Source organism: Echiichthys vipera (assembly GCF_963691815.1).
Source record: "Echiichthys vipera genome assembly, chromosome: 1".
Lineage (NCBI taxonomy): Eukaryota > Metazoa > Chordata > Actinopteri > Perciformes > Trachinidae > Echiichthys > Echiichthys vipera.
The window spans coordinates 36,117,881-36,138,826 of NC_139826.1; the positions used below are offsets into that span (position 1 = coordinate 36,117,881).

The window sequence follows — 20,946 nt, forward strand, 5'->3', positions numbered from 1 at the left end:
CAACTCTCCCTTTACACGGACTACGCAAAAGCAAGTCCTCCGTGCGGTGCTTCACCCAGAAACTAAAAAGAGACACAGGTGACCTCGTTTAGCTCACCGATTCAGGATAACTCCAAAAATGTATTAAAAAAAAAAAAAAAGATTAACAGTTAAGGCCTCCACACAGTAGACCTCCACACACTGAGTGGGGCTGAAAACAAACCGCACACACGTGGGAGGAAAATTGATTCCCTGTAAAAAAAAAAATGTGATCTTGACATTTTTCAATACATGTCTTTAATAAAGCGAGAGCTCCGGCCCTCTGCTCTGATTGGCGGTCAAGCTGGTTGAACACTGGACGCTAATCTCAGACTTGACAGTCCAATTATAAAAGTGTTAACGAAAATAACAGTTAGTCGCTTAGCAACCACGTCGTTTAGCTATTGTGACGAAGCGACAAAGCGAGGCGTGGATAGGCCTATGTTATTAGTAATGATCGCAATGCTAATAATATCAATAATTAGTATAATAATAATTATTATTAATATAATTATTTACTAATAATTACACATTGTGGAAAGTTTACATTTCGACACAATTCCATTAAATCGTTGTTTTATTGGTTCATCATTTTTTTTAAATAATCAGGCTGTTTAAGTGTCTTAACTGTTCATCTTGGCATCCTCACATTAGGCTACAGAACTACAATAAAATTCTAAAATACATATTTTTATATTGTTATATTTTAAACCCAAACCCCACAGGCCTGGGTTTTTTAATAAACGAGCATAGCAAAACAACTTCAACTCGAATTTGAATCTTAATCCTCATTTGCGTTTTTCTCCAGGTTCATTCAAATCAGACGTGCAGTTGTTTTTTTTACTGGATGTCCCGTTTTAAAGCTGGGTGGGTTTCACGACAGCTGGGGAGGTTTGGAGGCAGTCTCCCTGCTCCGATCGGCGTGTTTACACCAGAACACGCAGAGTCCCACCCGGGGGCCGTTCACTAGCCGTGCGCGCTGCCCTCCCTCCGCTTGTAAATCCCCGTCCGCTCCAGATAAGAGACTGGAGCGGGTGTATTAGCCGCCGCCTTCACTTTAATTACATTGTCAACAGAGAATAATTGTAATTGATTTCTGCTCGTCTCCCAGAGTCTGCTGAACACACGGAGTGCATGCACTGTGCGCACACACACACACACACACACACACACACACACACACACCCTGCGTGGAGTTTAAATGTTTCATTCTGCTTGGCAGAGCTTTGCACACGTGCAGCAAAATAAAGAGCACGTGTATCGCAGGAACCTTTGGATCAGTTTGACAAATCCTCCCAAACGGTTTCTGGATTTTGGTCATTTTTACCTTTAATCATTTTCATTTTCTGCTTTTTTTTAAAATGTGTGCACTAAGCCTCAGACTCCTGATCGAGGAGCTGAACTAACCGCCTCGCGGAGGGGGGGGGGGGTTCTCGGTGTCTTCTCGTGCTCGTTAATTACACGAGCTCGTGTAATTAATTGATCACTCCCACTGTCGCCCGAGTGATAAGAAGCTGCATCCATCTGAAGCGCCTGGGAAGCAGTGATTCAGCGGAGGAGGTCACCCAGGGGCCCACGGCTCCCATCACCATCACCATCATCATCACCATCACCATCAGTCCTCGCTGACGGGGCCTCACACTCTACAATTTAAGTGCAACTGCCTCAGAAAAGAAAAACAGTATGTGTACAAGTAATGAGCGTTATTGAACGGTGCTTTCCTTCACGCAGCCGTTTCGTTTCAGACAATAATGTGAAGCAAATGTCTCCGAGTCTTTTTTTCCCCTCTCAATTTAGTGTTTCAAAAGGTGTTCAGGGAGTATGTGGACATGTTCCACTCCAATGAAATGCCCTAAAGAAATGTAATGATCCAAAAACAATAAAAATAAAATAAAATAAAGTATCTTTGGAGAAATATAAGCAGTTATACAAGAATGCTGTGAGTATTTTTTATGATGAATAGGAGTACTTTTCCTTATGCATGAGCGATGAGGCCCAATTGGTATATAAACATGTGTGAACGTAGACTTTCTAAGTATAGTCTTTCACCCTGTGCCTGAGATGATCTGCATTCTAAATTGTGGTGTAGTGGTTAGCACTGTCGCGGGTACTCCGGTTTCCTCCCACAGTCCAAAGACGTGCAGGTGTTCGGTTAATTGATGACTCTAAAATTGCCCGTAGGTGTGAATGGTTGTCTGTCTCTGTTCGTCTCTATGTGCTCTGTGATAGACTGGCGTCCTGTCCAGGGTGTACCCCGCCTCACGCCCGATGTCAGCTGGGATCGACTCCAGCCCCCCTGTGACCCCGACCCCGGGATAAGCGGTTGAAGATGAATGAATGAATGAATAAATGAAGACCTCTTACCATGATTTTCAAACACCCCAAAATCAACATCCTCAAAGCGATTTCAGTCAAAAGCAACTGCACTTGGTTATTTGGATAGAAATGGTAAATGTACCTATACAGCGCCTTTCTAGTCTTCTGACTACTCACGGCGCTTTCACAGTGTTTGTCACATTCACCCGTTCACACAGACATTCACACTGATGGCAGTGGACATCTACATACCATCTAATCTAAGGTAACCATTCAGACCACATTCACACACCCATGCGCAGCACAGGGAGCAATTTGGGGTTCTGTGTCTTGCCCAAGGACACTTCGACATGTGGACCAGGGGAGGTGGGGATCAAACCGCCGATCTCTCGAATGGAGGACGACCCACTATATCACTGATCCACAGTCGCCCCTGTGTTTGTCTAGGAAGACGTTTCACCTCTCATCCAAGAGGCTTCATCAGTTCATGTACGCATCTGACCAGGCTGGGACTGGTCCCACGAAATTGCTTTGAGGGTAACGATGACGTGGACAAATGAGAACATTCACAGGCACAAAATCGACGGTTTCAGCGTTTTGAGTTGAATTCTTGTCACTTATATGAAACACCAGAAACTCTCAAATGGCACAGCGCAGCAGGAATTCAGCATATCAGGCTTTCAAACAGTCCGCACAGATTCATCTCACTCATCCAGGTTCAACATCAGATATGAAGTGAAACTATTCGATAGACCGTGGTTGAAGCGTTGACAGTGCATGTATGATACAACTACAGTCCAGCGGGTGATTTCCTTTCAACCCAACTTTCAAAAACAAGCAGATATTGTCCTTTTCCTGCACAGAAAAGCTCTTTCGCGTGAGCATACGCCCTATTGGACGTCAGCACGCAGACCAGGCTGTAATAATATAACAGCAGAGAGGACAAGGAAGCAGTAGACATGCATCAAAAGAGGTCACTGTCAAATCACCGGTAAGACAGGCAGCCGGCCTCAAAGTCTGCTCCTCCTCCTCATCACAGAGCACGACACTTTCCCAAAGTCAGGGATTCATCATCTCAGGCAGAGAAGGAGGAGAAAAAAAAGCTTTAATTGTAAGCAGAGCTGCTCAATGAAGGATGTAAAGAGGCTTCAGTCAGCCTTTTTAAAGCTTAAATTCATTTCGCATTGTCCCAGTAAACTCATGGAAGATGGATGATGTCCCCGGTGAGATCTCACGCTGCCCAAAGTAGGACAATAAGGAGGAGAATATGGAGGGGAATTAAAAGAAAATCTGTTTAACAAAGGGCCTGCAGCCAGTTCCTCTGAGTGTTTTTTCCTTCCTTGGACATTTTTGCTCCTACAGTGACGCGTAACGGTGAATGATGAGAGCAGTTTGAACCACTACGCAAGCGTGGTTTTACTTATTTGCAGGTTTAAAAGCATTTAAGGTTAAAGCGGGGGAAAACTTTATTCATAAGTTAAAGATTTTTCTGACATCTAGGATACATATAAGTGTTGTTTCAACAGCGTTTATATGACTGCAATGTGAAGTTGGGATCTGCTGCACATTGAAATAAAGTAAATTGAATGCCCTTAACAAGGGAAACATGTAAACTAGGCATCTAAATCTTTTAATCATTTTCCCATATGCTTAATAAGACACACTCAAAAGGGAAAAACATCTCAAATGTTGTGTTTTTTTTTATTACAAGGCACAGAAACAATCCTGACATCTGAAACATAAAAATCAAGTGTTTGAATCTAAAAGTGGGCTATATTTGCTGGATGTTGTACCATGCGTTATTGCAGGCTGTAAGTCAGCTTCCTGTCCCGGAGGTCAAAGGTGACCAACAGTGAGCGAGGGTCCTTCTTGTTTTTACGCACGCTGATCTTTCCCTGGAGCTCCTCCCCTGAAGAACGGAGAGAGAAATATTGATATCAGTGCACAGTTTATTCACATTGGAGACCAGAAACCTCTTCACTGGAGAAGGTACATACAGTTTTTGAAACAGCAAATGCTGTCACCCAAGCAACGTCTTATTCAATGCTGAGCCACATTCTGCACGTTACAACAGGGTGGCTTCGTAGTAACAGAATGCAGGTACTAGACTGGCCTGCCTGCAGTCCAGACCTGTCTCCCAATGAATGTGTGGAGACCCCGGACTGTTGAGCAACTGAAGTCGTACATCAAGCACGAATGGGGAAGAATTCCATCTACAAAGCTTCAACAATTAGTGTCCTCAGTTCCCAAACGCTTACGGAGTGTTGTTCAAAGAGAAAGTGATATAACAGCTTTTTTTAGAAAGTCTTGCAGGCATACTATTCAAAATTAATGATTATTTGGAAATAAGTATTTAGTAAGCGTGAGAATGATTTGCATATCGTTGTATTCTTTTTTTTATTCACGTTTTACTCAACGTCCCGACTTCATTGGAATTGGTGTTGTAGAAAGAAAAATGAAGAACTGAGAGAAAAAATAAGTGCAGGGAAAATCCACAAAGACGAGCGCAAATCTGTTGCCTGCGAGTAAGAAGTTGTTTTATACCTCAAGTTTTATGTTGAAGGGTTCCCTCAAACTGACTGATCTTATTCTTTGACAAGTAGAAGTTGTCCACGTTGTGACAGTAGAGGTCACGCACCAAATTTTTGCCTGCACATTGGCGTCAGCCTATATTTGCCTTGTTGACTGCTTATCGGCAAATGAGGTGGTATTCAATGACAGCAGAGGCAGATGTTTATCAGATGTTTATGTGCTGGGCTAAATGTTGTTTCAAAAGGTTAAAAAAGGCTTTTAAAGCTGTTATTTTTCATGTGAAAGAAGCTTGTATTAAAGGATCTTTGTATGATGGAATTTGTGCTTCTTCAAAGATAAAATCAGTTCAGTTATCATAATTATTATTATTAAAAGTGAATAATTAATAATAATTAAAGGTTATTGGTTTCCCTGGCACAAGAGGGAATAAAGAAAAAAGATAAAGACTATGATTTCAGCATTGCCTATCAGCCAAATAGTAATTTATGTTTCACATATCGGTGCATCCCCACTCGTAAGAGGGTCCACCCAAACCCCAGGACCCGGGACCCTTAAGGGTTCGGATCCCCGGTGTATATGGTCATCAGGTCAGGGTCTGGTCCTGTGTGCCCTTGGTCTAAAGAACATTATGTATGTGAGATTAAGTCAAAATAAAGGACAGTGTGTGTTCATGGTAATGAAGGAACATGTAACCCAGGGCACCAATGTGCCTCAGTGATGTTGCTATAATTATAAAACAAAGCGCTTCTTTTTTCTCCCTGGAAAGTAGTTGCATTTGTTTTGGGATGGTTTGCGTGTATGTAAAGCTATTAATGTTTGCTCCTGTGTACTATTTCCCACCACGGGTTGATTTTAAGAAAAAGAAACAAAGAAGAAAAGAGTTTTTGGTGACCTCAGAGAAAGTCCAAGTAAATAAAACTTGTATTCATTTGATTTCCGTCTGATAACCATCCTCGATATATCACGACCATCACGTCAACGCCTTTATATCAGACTCTTAACAATCAAAAGGCAGACGACATCGATCAGTGTGTTCATCATAAAAAAGTGAAATGAATAACGGCTCATAAAAAGAAATCTTCCCGACGCCCTGCGGCAGTACAGTGCTGCTGAGCTCAGGCCTCTGCAGTATGAGCAGACGCACACTGGTGCTTATAGAAACGATGATGTGTGTAAAAGCGATGTGGTTTAATGTATGTTAATAAGCAAGACGGTGTGTCAGTGTGCGTGCGGGCAGGCGTACTGAAATCTCCAGATGGCGGTGGGAAGGAAGTGCGTTTACAGTACGACGCACGAGGAATCGGGAGGCCGGGAGAAGACTCTGATGATTATGACGCATAATCACTCTGATTAACGTCACGTTCGACTGCCGGAGGTAAATGAATGTTTATCCACACGGCAAACAAGCATCCTCTCACCCCCACCCTCCCCTATGTGCTACGCGCTCTTTCCCGCTGGAGGTTAGAGGACGGGGAAAGAAAAAACGCTGACTGTGTCGCTTTCTCCATCGACGCGTTCGCCATCACCGCTGTCACGTCTCACTCGTTACCGTGCCAATGCCGCCGTCACCGAGCCTTTGCTAGTGGCGCCGCTCTCTGGGTCTGTTAGTCCACTGCAGAGAGGACAGACGGACGCAGCGTTTAAACCCATTTAAGAATTTGGTGCTGAATGTAAAGTCATCTTGTAAGTGAGGTGCTAGAGTCAAAATAATGTTACAAAGTGCTGTACAGCATTCACAGCCAACAAGTTACCAAACCACTCTCTCCGTTCCTACCGGGACGTAAGGAAAAAATCTAAAAGAATGACAGAAAACATCGAGGGGAACGGGAATATCAGGTTACAAATATCTATATTGTAATTAAATTTTCCATTTCCTGTGTGGTCCGTAGCTTAGCAGTCCTAATTACTGTGATGGGTAATGGTTTATGTAACGCTCTCTTATGCCCTGAATTAGGTAAACTAAGCAAACTCCAACATATTTTGTAAAAGACCAGTCAGGCAGGTTGTTCCAAAGCCTCAGCGTGATCCCCTTTAAGGCTCATTTATGCTCAGTGTTAGAATACAAATACAGAGATGGACGGAGCCTTCCGCCCATATTCTGTGTACATTATGTTTGTATTTATGCAGGTTTTTGGATCGTTTACGGACACAGGTAAAAGGGAGCAGTATCACCTGAAATTGTAAGGGTTAATTCAGGACGTAACACCCTTTTAAGATACGATTTCCGGACCTCATGTTTCTACGATGTGCTGTGCTGTGTTTCCCGTTGTTTGAACAGATCTGAGTTTTGTCCCCCCCCCCAAAAAAAATAAGTTATTGTCATTTGATCGCTTTCCTATCCATGAAAAGGTGTCTCACTGAAGAAAGAAGTGATCGTAATTGTTTTGTTTTGTTCAATGGAGCGTTTGCACTTTGTAATCGTGTTTTGAAAAGGGTGTTACGTCAGACTTAACAGCCCCGTAGTTCAAGCCAAACACGACCACCGGACATGACAGTGTCATTTTAAAAATGGTGGAATAGGATGTGGATGTATTTCATAGAACATCGTTGCCTCCATGTTCGCCTCTTTCTCCTCCACTGTAGCTGGGTTTGTCGTTTTGACAACCGAGCTGCCCTCTAGTATAAAAACATGTGGGCAGTGACGGTTCCATTGTTGGAAACAAAGGCAGCATAAATGAACCTTTAGTCATCATTCGCACATTGGAGCAGTTAAGAGGGAGCTGTCCAGTGCTCCGTGTGATCCACCTTAAGGAATTAGCAAGGAATTAAGGAATTACACGAGTAGGAGCCAAGTCGCGGCCTGCCTTGGAAGGCTCTTAAAAAAGTACCACAACTGACATTCAAAAACACAGTATTGAGTGTCGAGATGATGAAGATACTGATTTGAGAATCAAAGTTAAAGCCCTGATCAAACTGAATGGTTACATTTCCGTCTTTCTTTTATAAATAGCGAAACACTTTCCAAGCCTTGACCGGCAGCTTGTTCCTGTATCCAACAGACTGAAATGTTGCATCGCTGTTACAAGGTGTAAAAGACGCCGTCAGTCCTCCACTCCATCACAGATGAACTGAGTCAGTGGTCGACACTATGGACGCAAGACAACCTAACTGTAACAGGACACTCCACATACGCACATTCGTGGTTTGTGTCGCCTGCATGGCAAAACACTGGTTAACTCTGTACAAAGAGGCTTTCATTAATTTTATAGGATATTGCACAAAAAGCAGAATCTTTGCACTTGCTATAATCTGGTAACAGCAACAGAGCCTGGTGCTCATGGGAGGCAGCGGACGGCTGCAGACAAACTCAAGTTGGCAAAAGGCTGATAAAGGTTAAAGGAATAATTGCTTGACCTTTAGAAAAAGAGTTGTGCGACCAAAATCGTCTACCCTAAATCTGAGTATTAGAACCTACAACCGAATCCCCAGCCGAATGTTTGCGCGACTACAGCAGCTCTGCTTTCATCAGTCAGACCAAACTCCCCATGGAAGAGGCTTCTGTAAACTGGCCACTCAGATGCTGGGAGAAAGAGTTAACCATGTGTGGAAATGAGTCGGGGAACGGAGCCGGGCTTTCACCGCGATGTCATACATCAACATGCCAGTGTCATTAAGCACGACCAGGCCTGCAGAAAGAGCCCGACGCAGCCGTTCTCCATGAAATTACACTGGAAAGACACAGCTCGCATTAGTGATTCATTTAAACTGTTGTCATTTTCACCATTTAACTCACACTCCTACAGTATCAGGCTCAGCAGGAGGGCTAGAGCCGAATGAGCTCATTTTACGATTTTTTCACAGAAAAATACCATAATGTTCTTCAATGGAGTAGATTGGTTTGTATTTAGTCCATATTTAACAAGTCTCAATGACATAAAAGTCTCCTTTCCCAAAGTGACCTGAACAGGAAAAAAAAATTGAGACACATGAAAGAGCGAAGAAGTATTAACTTCACACTCAAAGTTCAGGTACATCGGTCTTGGGGATCATGTCTGTCATCAAAAAACCAAAAGTCTTTGGATGAGACACAGGGATGCACTGACTTCTTCTTCAGCCCCCTCCCTTACACTGCACTGATGCTCATGGCCACATTTCAGCCACATCTCTTTGACATCCTCCCTCTTGCTCCAGTCTACCTGCATTTAATCTGTTTTCTTTTTTACTTCTCAGGCCTTTTCCTGTTCAGTGCAGAGCTAAGAAGCAGAGCTGCAGGGGCGATATATCCCCAGCACCAGTGGCTAAACACAAAACCAGTGTGTTGAATTACAGCCCTGAAGAACCTGAAGGTTGGCTCGGCCGCTGCTGTTCGACAGCTCAAGGACCTTTCGGAGTTTAAACGAGGGGACGGGCTGGGTGAGTAATTTGAGCCTGGAAAGGTGAGGGCGGGGGGAAAAAAGAGTAGATCTGGATGAGCTACAGCACCACTCGGGACAGAGGAGGTGACTCATGAAAGTGGGTGGAAACAAAAACCACCTGATTGTCCAATGAAAGTCCTGACAAGAGCAAACGCCCATGGCGCAGGTAACCAGGCCACAGCCTCCACTCTAAGATCATGGGACTTTCTTTCGAAAAAACAAAAGCAGCCCAAAACAGTGACCTCCTTTCTCTGGTTACATTAAGTAGGCGAAGCAAAAGGACCATCCTCTTCAATAGTGGAGCTACACAAACACACCAGAGCATGACAAATGATTCGCTGTTTAATTTATTACGCTGCCAGCCGGGAGGATTTGCAGGGATGTTTTGTTCCAGCCTGCTGCGTGCCTTCTCTCTCTTCTGCCGGCACCTCCCACAGAAGCGCATCCTCGGAGTTAATTACTGCTGCACTCGTACTAACACATCAAATAGGATTCAGTCTCAGCCATGATAAATCACCGCAGACAGAGTCTGTATTAAAACAAACCACTGGGTGTTTATGCCCGGCCCTCACTGCAGCCGATCAGAGCTGAAGGTGCTTCTCAGTCAGCACCAAGGAGGAGAGGCCACTGTGTGTGTGAGAGAGAGTTCTGTCGTCTTCAAGGTGACTTTAGGAAGTTTTTTTTTCTTACAGCCAGAGGGGAGTTTAGTATAGAAGCATGCAAGTACTCTTGAGAATTGGAGTGTGTAAAGGAGCAGTGTGGGTGTGTGTGTGTGTGTGTGTCGTAAAGTACACCATAGGAGCCTAGCCGGCAGCCGGTGAATGCTGTTAAAAACTCAATTTCTGGTTTACGGCCCCTGGAGGAGGCTGGGGACCGTCAGAGTGCCCGGGTGGAGCGAGCACATCAATAACTTGCCGCTCACTCCCTCATTCGCACACTTCCGCCTTCATTTTGTTCTTCTTTTAAACTTTTCCTCCTCACATTTGGCTTGGTTCACATGGAAAGCACAGACTCGTGGATCTTTATAGACTAAATGTCAGTTTAAGCGAGACTCAACTAGATTGAACCTGGGTCGTTCTGAGGTCAGGTGGTCATATGTGTGTTTACGTGTGTGTGTGTGTGTGTGTGTGTGTGTGTGTGTGTGTGTATGTCTCTTGACTATGCTCCTAAGTAACCCCAAAGCCCAGATGCGTTGCTCACTGTAAAATCAGGTGCAAAAAAACACAGGCAAGACGCATTTTGATCCGATCACTCAAACCGCTTGCTGAGGTGGTCTGGGACGCATTTGACCACTTGTCTTCTGTAATGTAAACACTAATACGTACGTGATATGGACGCAACAGGTAAATACAATCAGTGCAGAATGTGGTGGTTGTTTTTGGTGAAAGAACGCCAACGCTCTATAACTTGCCAATTTTAGGAGTTGGACGAACTGTTGATTTGTGATTTGTAATGGAGTGGAAAGGGTTCAGCTTCTTTGGAGCATCAATGTCCTCAGTAAATGTAATGGCAATCTGCACATGACAGATTAAGATTATTTGTGTTTATTTGGAAATGTTATCCTGATGTTGGCACAAGTGAAAAAGCTTGGCGAGGTCACAAAAACAGGAGGATTCGTCCAGTTGGGAGCGTGAACATTGACGGCAAACCCAGTCTCCTAGATATCCTGTCATACACCGACCAATTGAGAGACGTTGTTTCTAACGGCCTCTTTGGTGGTGAGATATTATTGTATGCGAGCCTCCGGGACCTCTTCTCCCAGAGTTCATTTCCTCAGCCTCTTTAGTTCTTTCAGAGCCCTCCATCTTGTCATATTTGCAGTTGTTATGCTTCTTGATTATTTCTTCTTCACTTTCATTCGTTTTTGTTTCTCTTTCTTAGGCTGAACCGTCTTCTTTCTCCGTCTGTTGATCCGTCATTGTGAGTCAGCAGTAATGAAAGTGACCTGCGCTGGTAAGACACATTAGAGTGAGCCTGATTCAGAAGTTGGAAGTTTACAATTTCTAAAGCTCCACCTGGGCAGACCAACCGCTGCTTACGGACAGAAAAAGTGTCACTAATAGAGCGCTGCGTTTTAATTTTGCGCGGGAATGTCACAACAGACACTGAAATGTATTTCTGGGCAAGGCAGCAAATACAAGTACTTTCATTTCTAGGGTCATATGATCAATCACCATTGTTTTCACTCACTCTTTGATAGATAAGACCTTAAAAGACAATAAACTAGATGCAAATCTTATGGCTTAGAACTTTAATGTAGTTTATCTTAAAAAATCCAATAAAAAATACTGTTTCATATTACACAAAACAGCCCCCGAAAAGGAACAAATGCATTTAGTAACAGATAAAGGGGTCAAATAATGCATCCCAGTTTACTTCTGTGATGTGTGTTTATAGATATTGCTGATCCACGGCAAAGCTGCTAAAACAACTTCAATGCTCCTCCTCATAGATTCTCACATTGGTCTAATATCACCCATAGGTGTTCATTTGTGTTCCGACTGCTTTGAGATGCGAGTGTGGAGGCCAAAGCATATGATTCACATCATCATCATGAAACCATTCAGTGCCCCCTTGAGCCCTGCACGGAAGCATCTGCATTCATTACGTCTCTTCGCTCTGCACAAGTGAAACAAGGAACAGAGCCCGACATTCTGCACCAGATAATCAAATGAAATCTGTCTCTGTTTCCCTCTGCAGTCTCCTGCTGCTGTACTGCGTTAGCATACTGTCGTCCTCAGCTCTCAGCCTGAGCTGCGTTTATCTGACCCGGCGGAGCGCGAAGCCTGTGATATCGTTTGAGCACCATCAGAGGTTTTTGACGTTCTTATCGCCCTGGCTGAACGTGGCTAAGGGCTGCCGGACATCAAGCGCCTCTGTCCCTCTGCAGATCATTTATTACATCTGGTCAGCGAGTGGACAACCGGCCCCGAGGCTCATCCATCCCCACATCAGCAGACTGAATCTACGATTCCCATTATGATAAGACGCACACAGAGGGCCAGTGGAGTACGACAGTGACAAACACAGGAACTTTCACACAACATATTGACTGAGCATGCGGGCATCACGGAAAAGTAGCCATCATACATTTTTTTCTCTGATTAATAACATCAGAACCAATAACAATAGAGATTTATCCTGTAATCAATTAAAACTCTAACATCTAAACAGTTGTTGGTAACTGCTGTTAGCTCTCTGGCTTCTGTTAGCACCTCTTCTGCTTCTTGCGTTGTACACTTCACAATCATATGTACACCCAAATTAGCTGTGCATTGTGGGTATTTTATAATGAATGAAATAAACCACGGATAATTGGAACACCACTACAAAATAGCGCACCCACTGTATAGTGCACTACTTCTATGATAGGGAACGATTACGAACAGATCTAAACAACTCAAAAAAGGTCCTTACTGGCATAAATGCTCTGATTCACAATTATTTTCTTTGGAATAAAGAGAAATACAACTGTGCAGCTAATGTGAATAGCAACACTGAGGCAGAGGAGGTGAAGAAAACCTCCTTAAATCTGAAAGTTCTTTAACAGAGAGCGACAACTTTCTGAGATGACAAGTTCTTGAAGATGAAAACGCTAATGTGAATTTAAATTTTGCCTCATTTCTTTTGGTGTTTGTCCCGTTGCAGCAGGACTAAGTTAATGTTACTAAAAAGCAGCACCATGGCAAATGCTAAACATACTGAAAAAATTGAATTCCACATTGCAGGATTAATAAAGTAATTCTCAAGCTTTTCTGGTTATTGTGGTATTCCTATTTGTTGTTTGATTTTGTCAGGTTGGCAATGCCACAGCTGTCACATTTAATCACCAAGGTAAAAATATATTTGTGTATAATTAACCATGTTCATAAAGGGTAGATGATATTTTCATGATAGATCATTTTTGCTGAAGTCTGAACCAGCAGAAAGTTATTTCAGTGAACATCCACACAGCTACGCCTCTGAGCAGCTGCACCAGTTAAACATACTTTAATCTGCTGATTCAATAAATATTTCACTGGTCAGTTACAAAGCGCTCCTCTTGTAACGTGTCATGATTCAGAGGCCAGCGACCGACTATCAGATGAAGTTTTACATGCTTTCTCTGATGGCTGAATGTGATTTGTTTTGAGCCCTTGCTGTCTCTGCGGGTGACAGATAACGGGTGTCAACCAGCCTGACTACATCTCCACCACAGACAGATTACCTGCCGCAGCTCGCTATGACGCACTGCCGAGATCCGCAGGAGGAAAATAAAATCTAACCTATTAATATGTACATGAGAGAACATGTTACTGTGTATATAAATACAAATGTCAGTGTTGTAGAGGAAGTAGTTTGTGTGTTACTGACCTGCTTGGACAGAGATAGGCCTCTCCAGTAGGAAGACAGTCTGTTTCCAGTGCGTCTTTGTCACCTGAGGACCCGTGGAGAACATCACCTAGCGTGATAATACGTGAAAAGAAAAAGAAAACAGCATAAATTTCACAAATTAAAACCATGTGATGTTGTGTTTTAAGACATGCAATCTGTCTAGAAATCAATTTAAACCAATAAACTTCCTTTTAATAGAAGTGTAGCTATGTTTCAGTCCAAGCCTATAAAAACCAAAAGCAATGAGCCTTAATTTGAGTCTATGGGAAACCACACTGTTAATATTAGTGTTGTTTAATGTGAGTGCATACGCAATGGTTACAGAAAGGAACAATACAATTCAATAGTTGAGGGTAATAAACCTGGAAAGATAAACACAAGTGTCACATTCTCAAATAGGGCCTGAGTGATATGGGATTTCTGGCGGGGAAAATCACATGTTAGCAATATGGCAAATATAGTGAATTTTCTATATGGATTCTGCACCGATTTTACACTGATATGACTGCAAAGGTACTCAGAAGGCTGCTTCCCTAAAGAAAATAACTTTATTAAAGAATATTTGTCATTATTATGCATAGAATTGATTATATTGTCAACCATTTCTGGAAATGAACATTGAGTAAATAAATACAAATAAATAGCTAAATAGTACAGTTTCAGCCAATTGCTGAATATTTAAATAAAAAATGAATCAAACTAAAATCAAACCACCCCATGCATATTTTTCTGCGTTATATGTTCTGTAACACAGTTTTCATAACACCACATATCAGAAAACATATTCACTGATACTGATAAACACCTGTTTGCTTGTGATCGGCTGAAAAGCTAGCCACCAAACACAACCACCGTGATCATGAGCCGATGATAACGGTCTGGCTCTATTCTTAAAATGCACAAGGATAACTTACTGGAAGTCCCATAGGGGCCTCGTTTAGATCAAGATAAAGCTGCACAAAAAACTTTAAATCAATTTTCTATTTCTAGGCAATCCACTCTTAAACTTCTGTCGTCTAAACCAGAATAGCTTAGTCTACATTATAAATGAAACCTTACTGCACTGGATTGGTTAAGAAAACAGATAATCCCATGTTACATTGTTCCAGCCTTAGCTGCCAGTGGATATTTACTGGATCATCTAAAGCATGCAGTTTGGGTTTCAGGTACAATAGGAAGTGCAATCAGAAGGCATATCTGTGTCGCTCTTTGAGCTTGGCATCGGCTGTTCCAACTGGCCGGCTCTGCTGGGTAAGTGCTTGTATCAGCATTCAGCTAGGATGCCCGTCGATTGCCAGCGAACGCCTCGGGGGGAGGAACACGCTAAAGCGTGAACATAATTGAGTTTCCGTTAAATGGCTTGGCTGCTTACCTTGTTGCTGCAGCCTTTGTCAAAGAAAATGTCAAAGTAGCCGACAATTGCCTGCAATGAAATATGAGGGGCGTGTTAGAATGTGACAGTACAATAAACCCCTGAATTTGTTTGACTACACTGCTACTCTGACATGCAGAGCTGAGGGAGGCAGAACAAGTCTCAGGGTGTTAATGAGCAAAATCAGCTGAATGAGCTGCTGTGTTTAGGAATGAGGCAGTAAAACAAAACAGGGAATAACATTTACTGTTCAAATATTTACAGTTATCTTTACGGTACTTACCTGCTTAAAAGAAGACAAACATTTGGCTTGCCATGCTTACCATGTCATTGTGGTGTGTGTGTGTGTGTGTGTGTGTGTGTGTGTGTGTGTGTGTGTGTGTGTGTGTGTGTGTGTGTGTGTGTGTGTGTGTGTGTGTGTGTGTGTGTGTGTGTAGTCTGGAGAACCGTATTGGCTACCTTGTTACACAGACAGTGGGTATCAATATGACTTATGTGAGAACTGAACTCTTTAACCCTCCTTCACAACTAGGGCTGAGTCAACAACAGCTCCCGTGTGCTCTCTCTCACCTCATCTGGGAGACTTGTCACTGGACAAAAGAAATAAATTATGAGGCGGTAGCCAACAAGCCAACAACATGGAGGCAATTTTGCTGACAATAAAAAAAAAATTCAACTTGGTACATGAAATTAGCAAAGGTGGCTATTTTTGTGAGTGTTGCAGCAGAGTGAAAACCCCCAGCAGAGAGGAGGAACCTGGTCAGGAAAATAAACACTACTGTGGTTTTGGTCCGACTGAATATGAATGCTAAATGGACTTATATACAGTAGTGCCTTTCTAGACTTCTGACCACTCTACTTTCTACACTACTAGTCACACTGACCCATTTATGCAGACATTCACACACCGATTGCATAGACCTGGAACCGGGGTTCGACCCACCGACTGAGCCCAGCCCGCTCTACCTCTGAGCCACATTCACACTGCAGGTCTTAATGCAAAATTCTGATTTATTGCTCAAATACGATTTTTTGTTTGGCTGTTCATATTACATCTTTAAATGTGGCCCGTGATCATTGATGACATCACGCCTCCTATTGTAGCGCTTTATGGCTCAATGCTAAACTGAACAAACTGCTAAACTAACCAAACAGTCTGCCTGGTTCACCGCTGACCTCCATGTTTGTTTTGATTCTGTTCCTGGCTCCCTCCTTAGGTAAACTTTTTTTTCAATCATCTTTATTTGTCATTCATTTACAAAACAGTGCAGCGCAGGTCAGAATAACAAAAGTCGCATTAAATGCGACCTGGCTGTTCAGATTGGGGTCATATCTGATTCAGTAGCACATTTAAAAGTGGGCCTGATCCAGATCCAAAAAGCAAATTAGATATGGGTCAAATATGAGCGAAAAAAATCAGATTTAGGTCACTGCAGTGTGAACGTAGCCTTAGACAACTGACTGATCTCTGCTCTTCCATCCAGCCACTGTTATGTTTATAGGAGTTTTGCAAACAAATAAGCAGCTTCATTAAGGTTGCTTTTCGGTTTTAATTTAAATTCAATTCAATTTTATTTATAGTGCCAAATCATAACAAAAGTTATCTAAGGACACTATACAGAGTAGGTATAGACCACACTCTCTGACTTATTCCAGAGATGCAAGCAACCACAAAGTAAAAGTGACTATAGTGATAGGTAAAGCAATGACAATATGACAGAGTATATCACAGAGTAACAATATCTTTAGATTCGAAGGCCTTCAGGGCCGAGTACGATAACTTCAGTCTGATCGGTTTCTTCTTGTTTGATCGACAAATATAATTGTGTATCATCAGCATAACAATGAAAATTTATGGAGTGCTTCCTTATAATATTTCCTAAGGGAAGCATATATAAGGTGAAAAGAATCGGTCCAAGGACAGAACCCTGTGGGACTCCCTGAAAGACTTTAGCGTGCATGGAGGATTTATCATTAACATGTACAAACTGAGATCTATCTGATAAATACGACTTAAACCAGCTTAATGCGGTTCCTTTAATGCCAATTAGATGCTCCAGTCTCTTTAGCAAGATGCAATGGTCAATAGTGTCGAAGGCAGCACTAAGATCTATTAAAACAAGTACAGACAAGTTCTTTGTCTGAAGCTATTAGATTAGACAAGATATAACAGACTTCTTTTTCTTCATATTAAGTTTCAAATTCACTAAATTCCTGCATTGAAATGTAGTCTTTCCTTTAAAATATATTGTATGCTGATATGGATTTACAGAGCTATAAACACAACTGAGTGAAAACCAATTCACACATCTCAAACAAACTGAGGGAAAGTCCAGGCCCAGAGTGCCTGTAGGTGACCGTTGTCAGATATGTGAGGTAAAAACCACCCCCCAGGCTTGTTTTCCTCCCATTTCTCCCCCCACTGGAGAAAGAGAGGCACTCTATCAATCTCAGGAGCGCACTTGTAGTGGCAATGATGCAGAACTAATAGCTTTAATCCTGACGCAGCTGACAACTTGGAGGCCAGCTCTCTGAGACAAAGAGAAGCCGAATCAATGCAAGAGAGGGAAATAGGAAAACAGAGGGACAGAAGAGAGGGGCAGGAGAAGGGAAAAGAAAGAGGTAAAGACAAGAAGACAAGAAAATAGGCTGAAGGAAGACACTGAGAATGTTGAAAAGGAGGAAATGAGCGGAAGAGAGAGTGTAATGTAAAAGCTGGGAAGTAGGTTTCTTTTTACAGGGGTTTTCATTGATTTGTATCACTTGGCGATGCAAAATACAGTGCCATCTGTTTACAGCTTCTGTGAAAGTCTCCACATTTCTGCAAGTAAAACTGGCCAAGAGAGAGATCTTTTTTTCATAATGCACCTTTATACAGCACACACTAAGATACACACATGCAGATTTGATAACCATGATGGCGTCAGAAGCTGTGTTCAACACACACACACCCCACACAGAGGCTTCAATCAACCTTTATCAACTCAGACAGGCAGGGGCGGCACGCTAGCTCACAACTAAACTGCCAGAAAAGAACCCAAAGTGGATAAAAGAGCATGTCAACCCAATGCAATTATGGCTTTTAATGAACGCTACAGAGACGCTCGGTACTGGGGTAATTAGGAAATTAGCCGTAATTACTCGCCAGGCAGAGCGGATTCACCTCTCTCAGCCGGAGAAGGCAGAGATCATCCTCATCGCGTCTCACTGATGACAACGCCTCGTAAGCGAGATTGATTGTCACTTCTGCGTTGTGCAACTTTCCCACAGCAGCGAGACGGGCAATTAAAATTTAGGCCACAGAGTGAAACTTGCAAATACAAAACCCACGCTTGGTGCCTCGCTGCTCCATTAAAATCACATTTGAAAGAAAAAAAAAGAAATGTAACTGTTAAGTGTAGGTGTTACAATAAACAATAAATACCCTGATCGCTCAAACCTGACATGGACTGTACCAAGCCTAGCACACCACAGGCTCTCTGCTTTAAACTCTCTCGAACCAACCAAAACAACGGATGCTAAGAATATCCAAAGGGATTAAGAGTTGGTGATATGTTTTGCACTATGAGAAACTGCTTTCACATTACATAGTCATCTGATTTAATAACCAATATATTAAAAATATTAAATATATAGATGCAGTCTCATCTCATATTTTGGTTGAATAATCTAGATTGATATCGCCAGACCAGTTGATCTGGAACCTCTCACTTCATTTTTCAATTTCCAAGGGGCGATGTTATTGGCGGGCGATCAAAATGCCTCTGGACGCAATTGGATAGACCTACAACCAATCAGAGCAACGACACGTGATGTAGTGCTGAGCAAAGACGAATGTGAACAAACTACAGCGTGCAGAGCTGAGCTGTGATGGTGTGAACAAATGTTGCCTCTTTTTACGTCTTAAAGTTCCTAAGTCAGCTGCAGCCATCTCAGTTGTCAGGCATCGCTATACTTACACCCTCCCCATATGAAATAAACGGTTGTGATTGGCCCGACCAGTGATTGGCCTGGTTAGCTGTAAATCTGTCTGAATGGGAGGGGGACCAGAGTTATCTGCCAGAGTCAAATAAAACATGATCTTGCAGATTTGGTCCGGTTCCCAGGCTATAAATAATCAGAAACCTTAGAAAAAAAACCCTCCCCTCAAAATGTATGAGCCATTCATTTTATAATAATTTTAACAACCCTCTTATAATGCTGCATCTGAGAATTTTAAGGCCTCTGTTTCTCAGCACATGGTGGAAGAAGGAAAGGTTAAAGAAGCAAATGCAGATGAACAAAAAGGAAAAGAAAGGGTAAACTTAAAACACACACACACACAGACACACACACACACACATGCACACACAAAACAGGACAAATCAGAATGAGCGCCTTTTCATTCTCATCAGTGTTTAGCCTTGGGCCCGGCTCTGTCTGGGATAAGTGATGACAGTGGGCTTCCTGACGGCCCATGGAGGAGGCTCTGCAACACTGCAGCTCTCCGGCTCCCATTCTCCGGGGAGAGAGGGGGGAAAATTAATAATTATCATCATGGATAACACCAACAGGGAGCAATTCATCATCGCTCCCCTTTCGCCCGGCTGTGTGTCAGCGAGCTGCGTGGCCCGGCCAGATACTATTATACGACGTAAGGGGGGGAGGGAGAGGGATGGGCACTGAGGGGGGAGGGAGGGAGAGGGTGGGAGAAGAGAGTGCTAATGCGCTTTTGATGGGGTTTATCCAGGCATGGAGGCTTCAAGCACGACCACCTCACTGGGCGGGTTGGTGTGAATTTCTCCCCCCACCCCCTCTGCCTCCCCTGTATGTCCTCTCAGCCTCTCCACCCGACTGCTGCCACTCCAGTGAGGTGGAGCACAAATAAGGCTCAGCTACAGCACATCTCCAGTCGGTGGTCCTCGCTCATGATGCTTCTCAGACAAACACAAACAACTGATCTGTAACAGTTGGAGAAGGCCCTGATTTAAGCTGTGTGGAACTGAGGGTAGTTGGCTGCTTGTTCAGATAAACTCAAGGAAGAAAAACACTGAACATAGTTAAGTGTTAAGAGAAGCAGCATTTGCAACAAAAACGTGTTGTTTTAACACATACACTGAATCTAGGGGGACATTTTAGTTTTGTTAACCTGGGAGTTATTCTAGTTAATTCTCACTTTATGACTATTGGTCATAATAACTTTTTACTCACCTGTTAAAGAGATTTGGAAAAATGGGGTTCAAAACCTCCTGCAATTTTTCCAAAAAACTTAACTTTCAAACAATCTCAATCACTTGCCTCGAGTGCTACCGGATTTAAACGGAGGAAGCAGAATTCCTGGAGAAACTTCCCGGTCAACCTGCCAGCTGACTACCTGCTGTATCGATGAGTGCACTCTGGTGTGTTTATGTGCATGGCTGTGGTGGCTAGCTTTTGATTAAACTTGACTGAATAAAGCCATGTAACCGCAAACGCAAGAAGATGGTTAATGTCTTCCACATTGCAAAAATAACATGACAGGGTCTTCATCGACTGCCACTGTTGATTAACGAAAGTGGCCAATGGCCCTACAGCTGTGATGCACTTTGCTCCTACAGCTACAGGGATTTCCTGATGAATATTTTCTGTTTACTTTTGTTTGGATTTAAAGACAAGTATATGACAAATCAGTTGCATCAACATACTTCTGGAATTAATTGGTGCCATATATAACCACTGTCCCTCTTAGTGATTGGCCCCTTTTTTCACGACAACCTTCAGCATGCCTGGAATTGATGCATCTAACTCATGCTGGATGAAGGGCTGATATAATAGAGTTTTCTTTTGTTTCAAAAAATGCCACCCCTTGTTCAAAATAAGTTCTGGACTGGTCTGTTTTTGCTGCGGTGCATTTAGACTATGGTCTATGGGCTCTCTTCTGTGATGGATGTCTCTTAAGCCGTAGTTCAACAAGTTGCCACTAGATGCTGGCTGCTGAAAAGACTCTCGACGATACGGAAC

General features: G+C 42.8%; 1 protein-coding gene across 1 annotated transcript in view; it reads right to left on the minus strand.

Annotated features, from left to right (window-relative positions):
* Positions 1–4,113: 4,113 nt before the first annotated feature.
* The window catches only part of prmt3 (protein arginine methyltransferase 3), a 63,764-nt gene continuing 46,931 nt past the window's right edge, over positions 4,114–20,946 (minus strand). Inside the window, exons 14-16 of the mRNA XM_083940377.1 lie at positions 14,968–15,018; positions 13,575–13,662; positions 4,114–4,243 (exon numbers count right to left, since the gene is read on the minus strand). Of these exons, the coding sequence (XP_083796503.1) occupies positions 4,134–4,243; positions 13,575–13,662; positions 14,968–15,018 (249 nt within the window). The 3' untranslated portion in view covers positions 4,114–4,133. The remainder of the gene's footprint in view (positions 4,244–13,574; positions 13,663–14,967; positions 15,019–20,946) is intronic.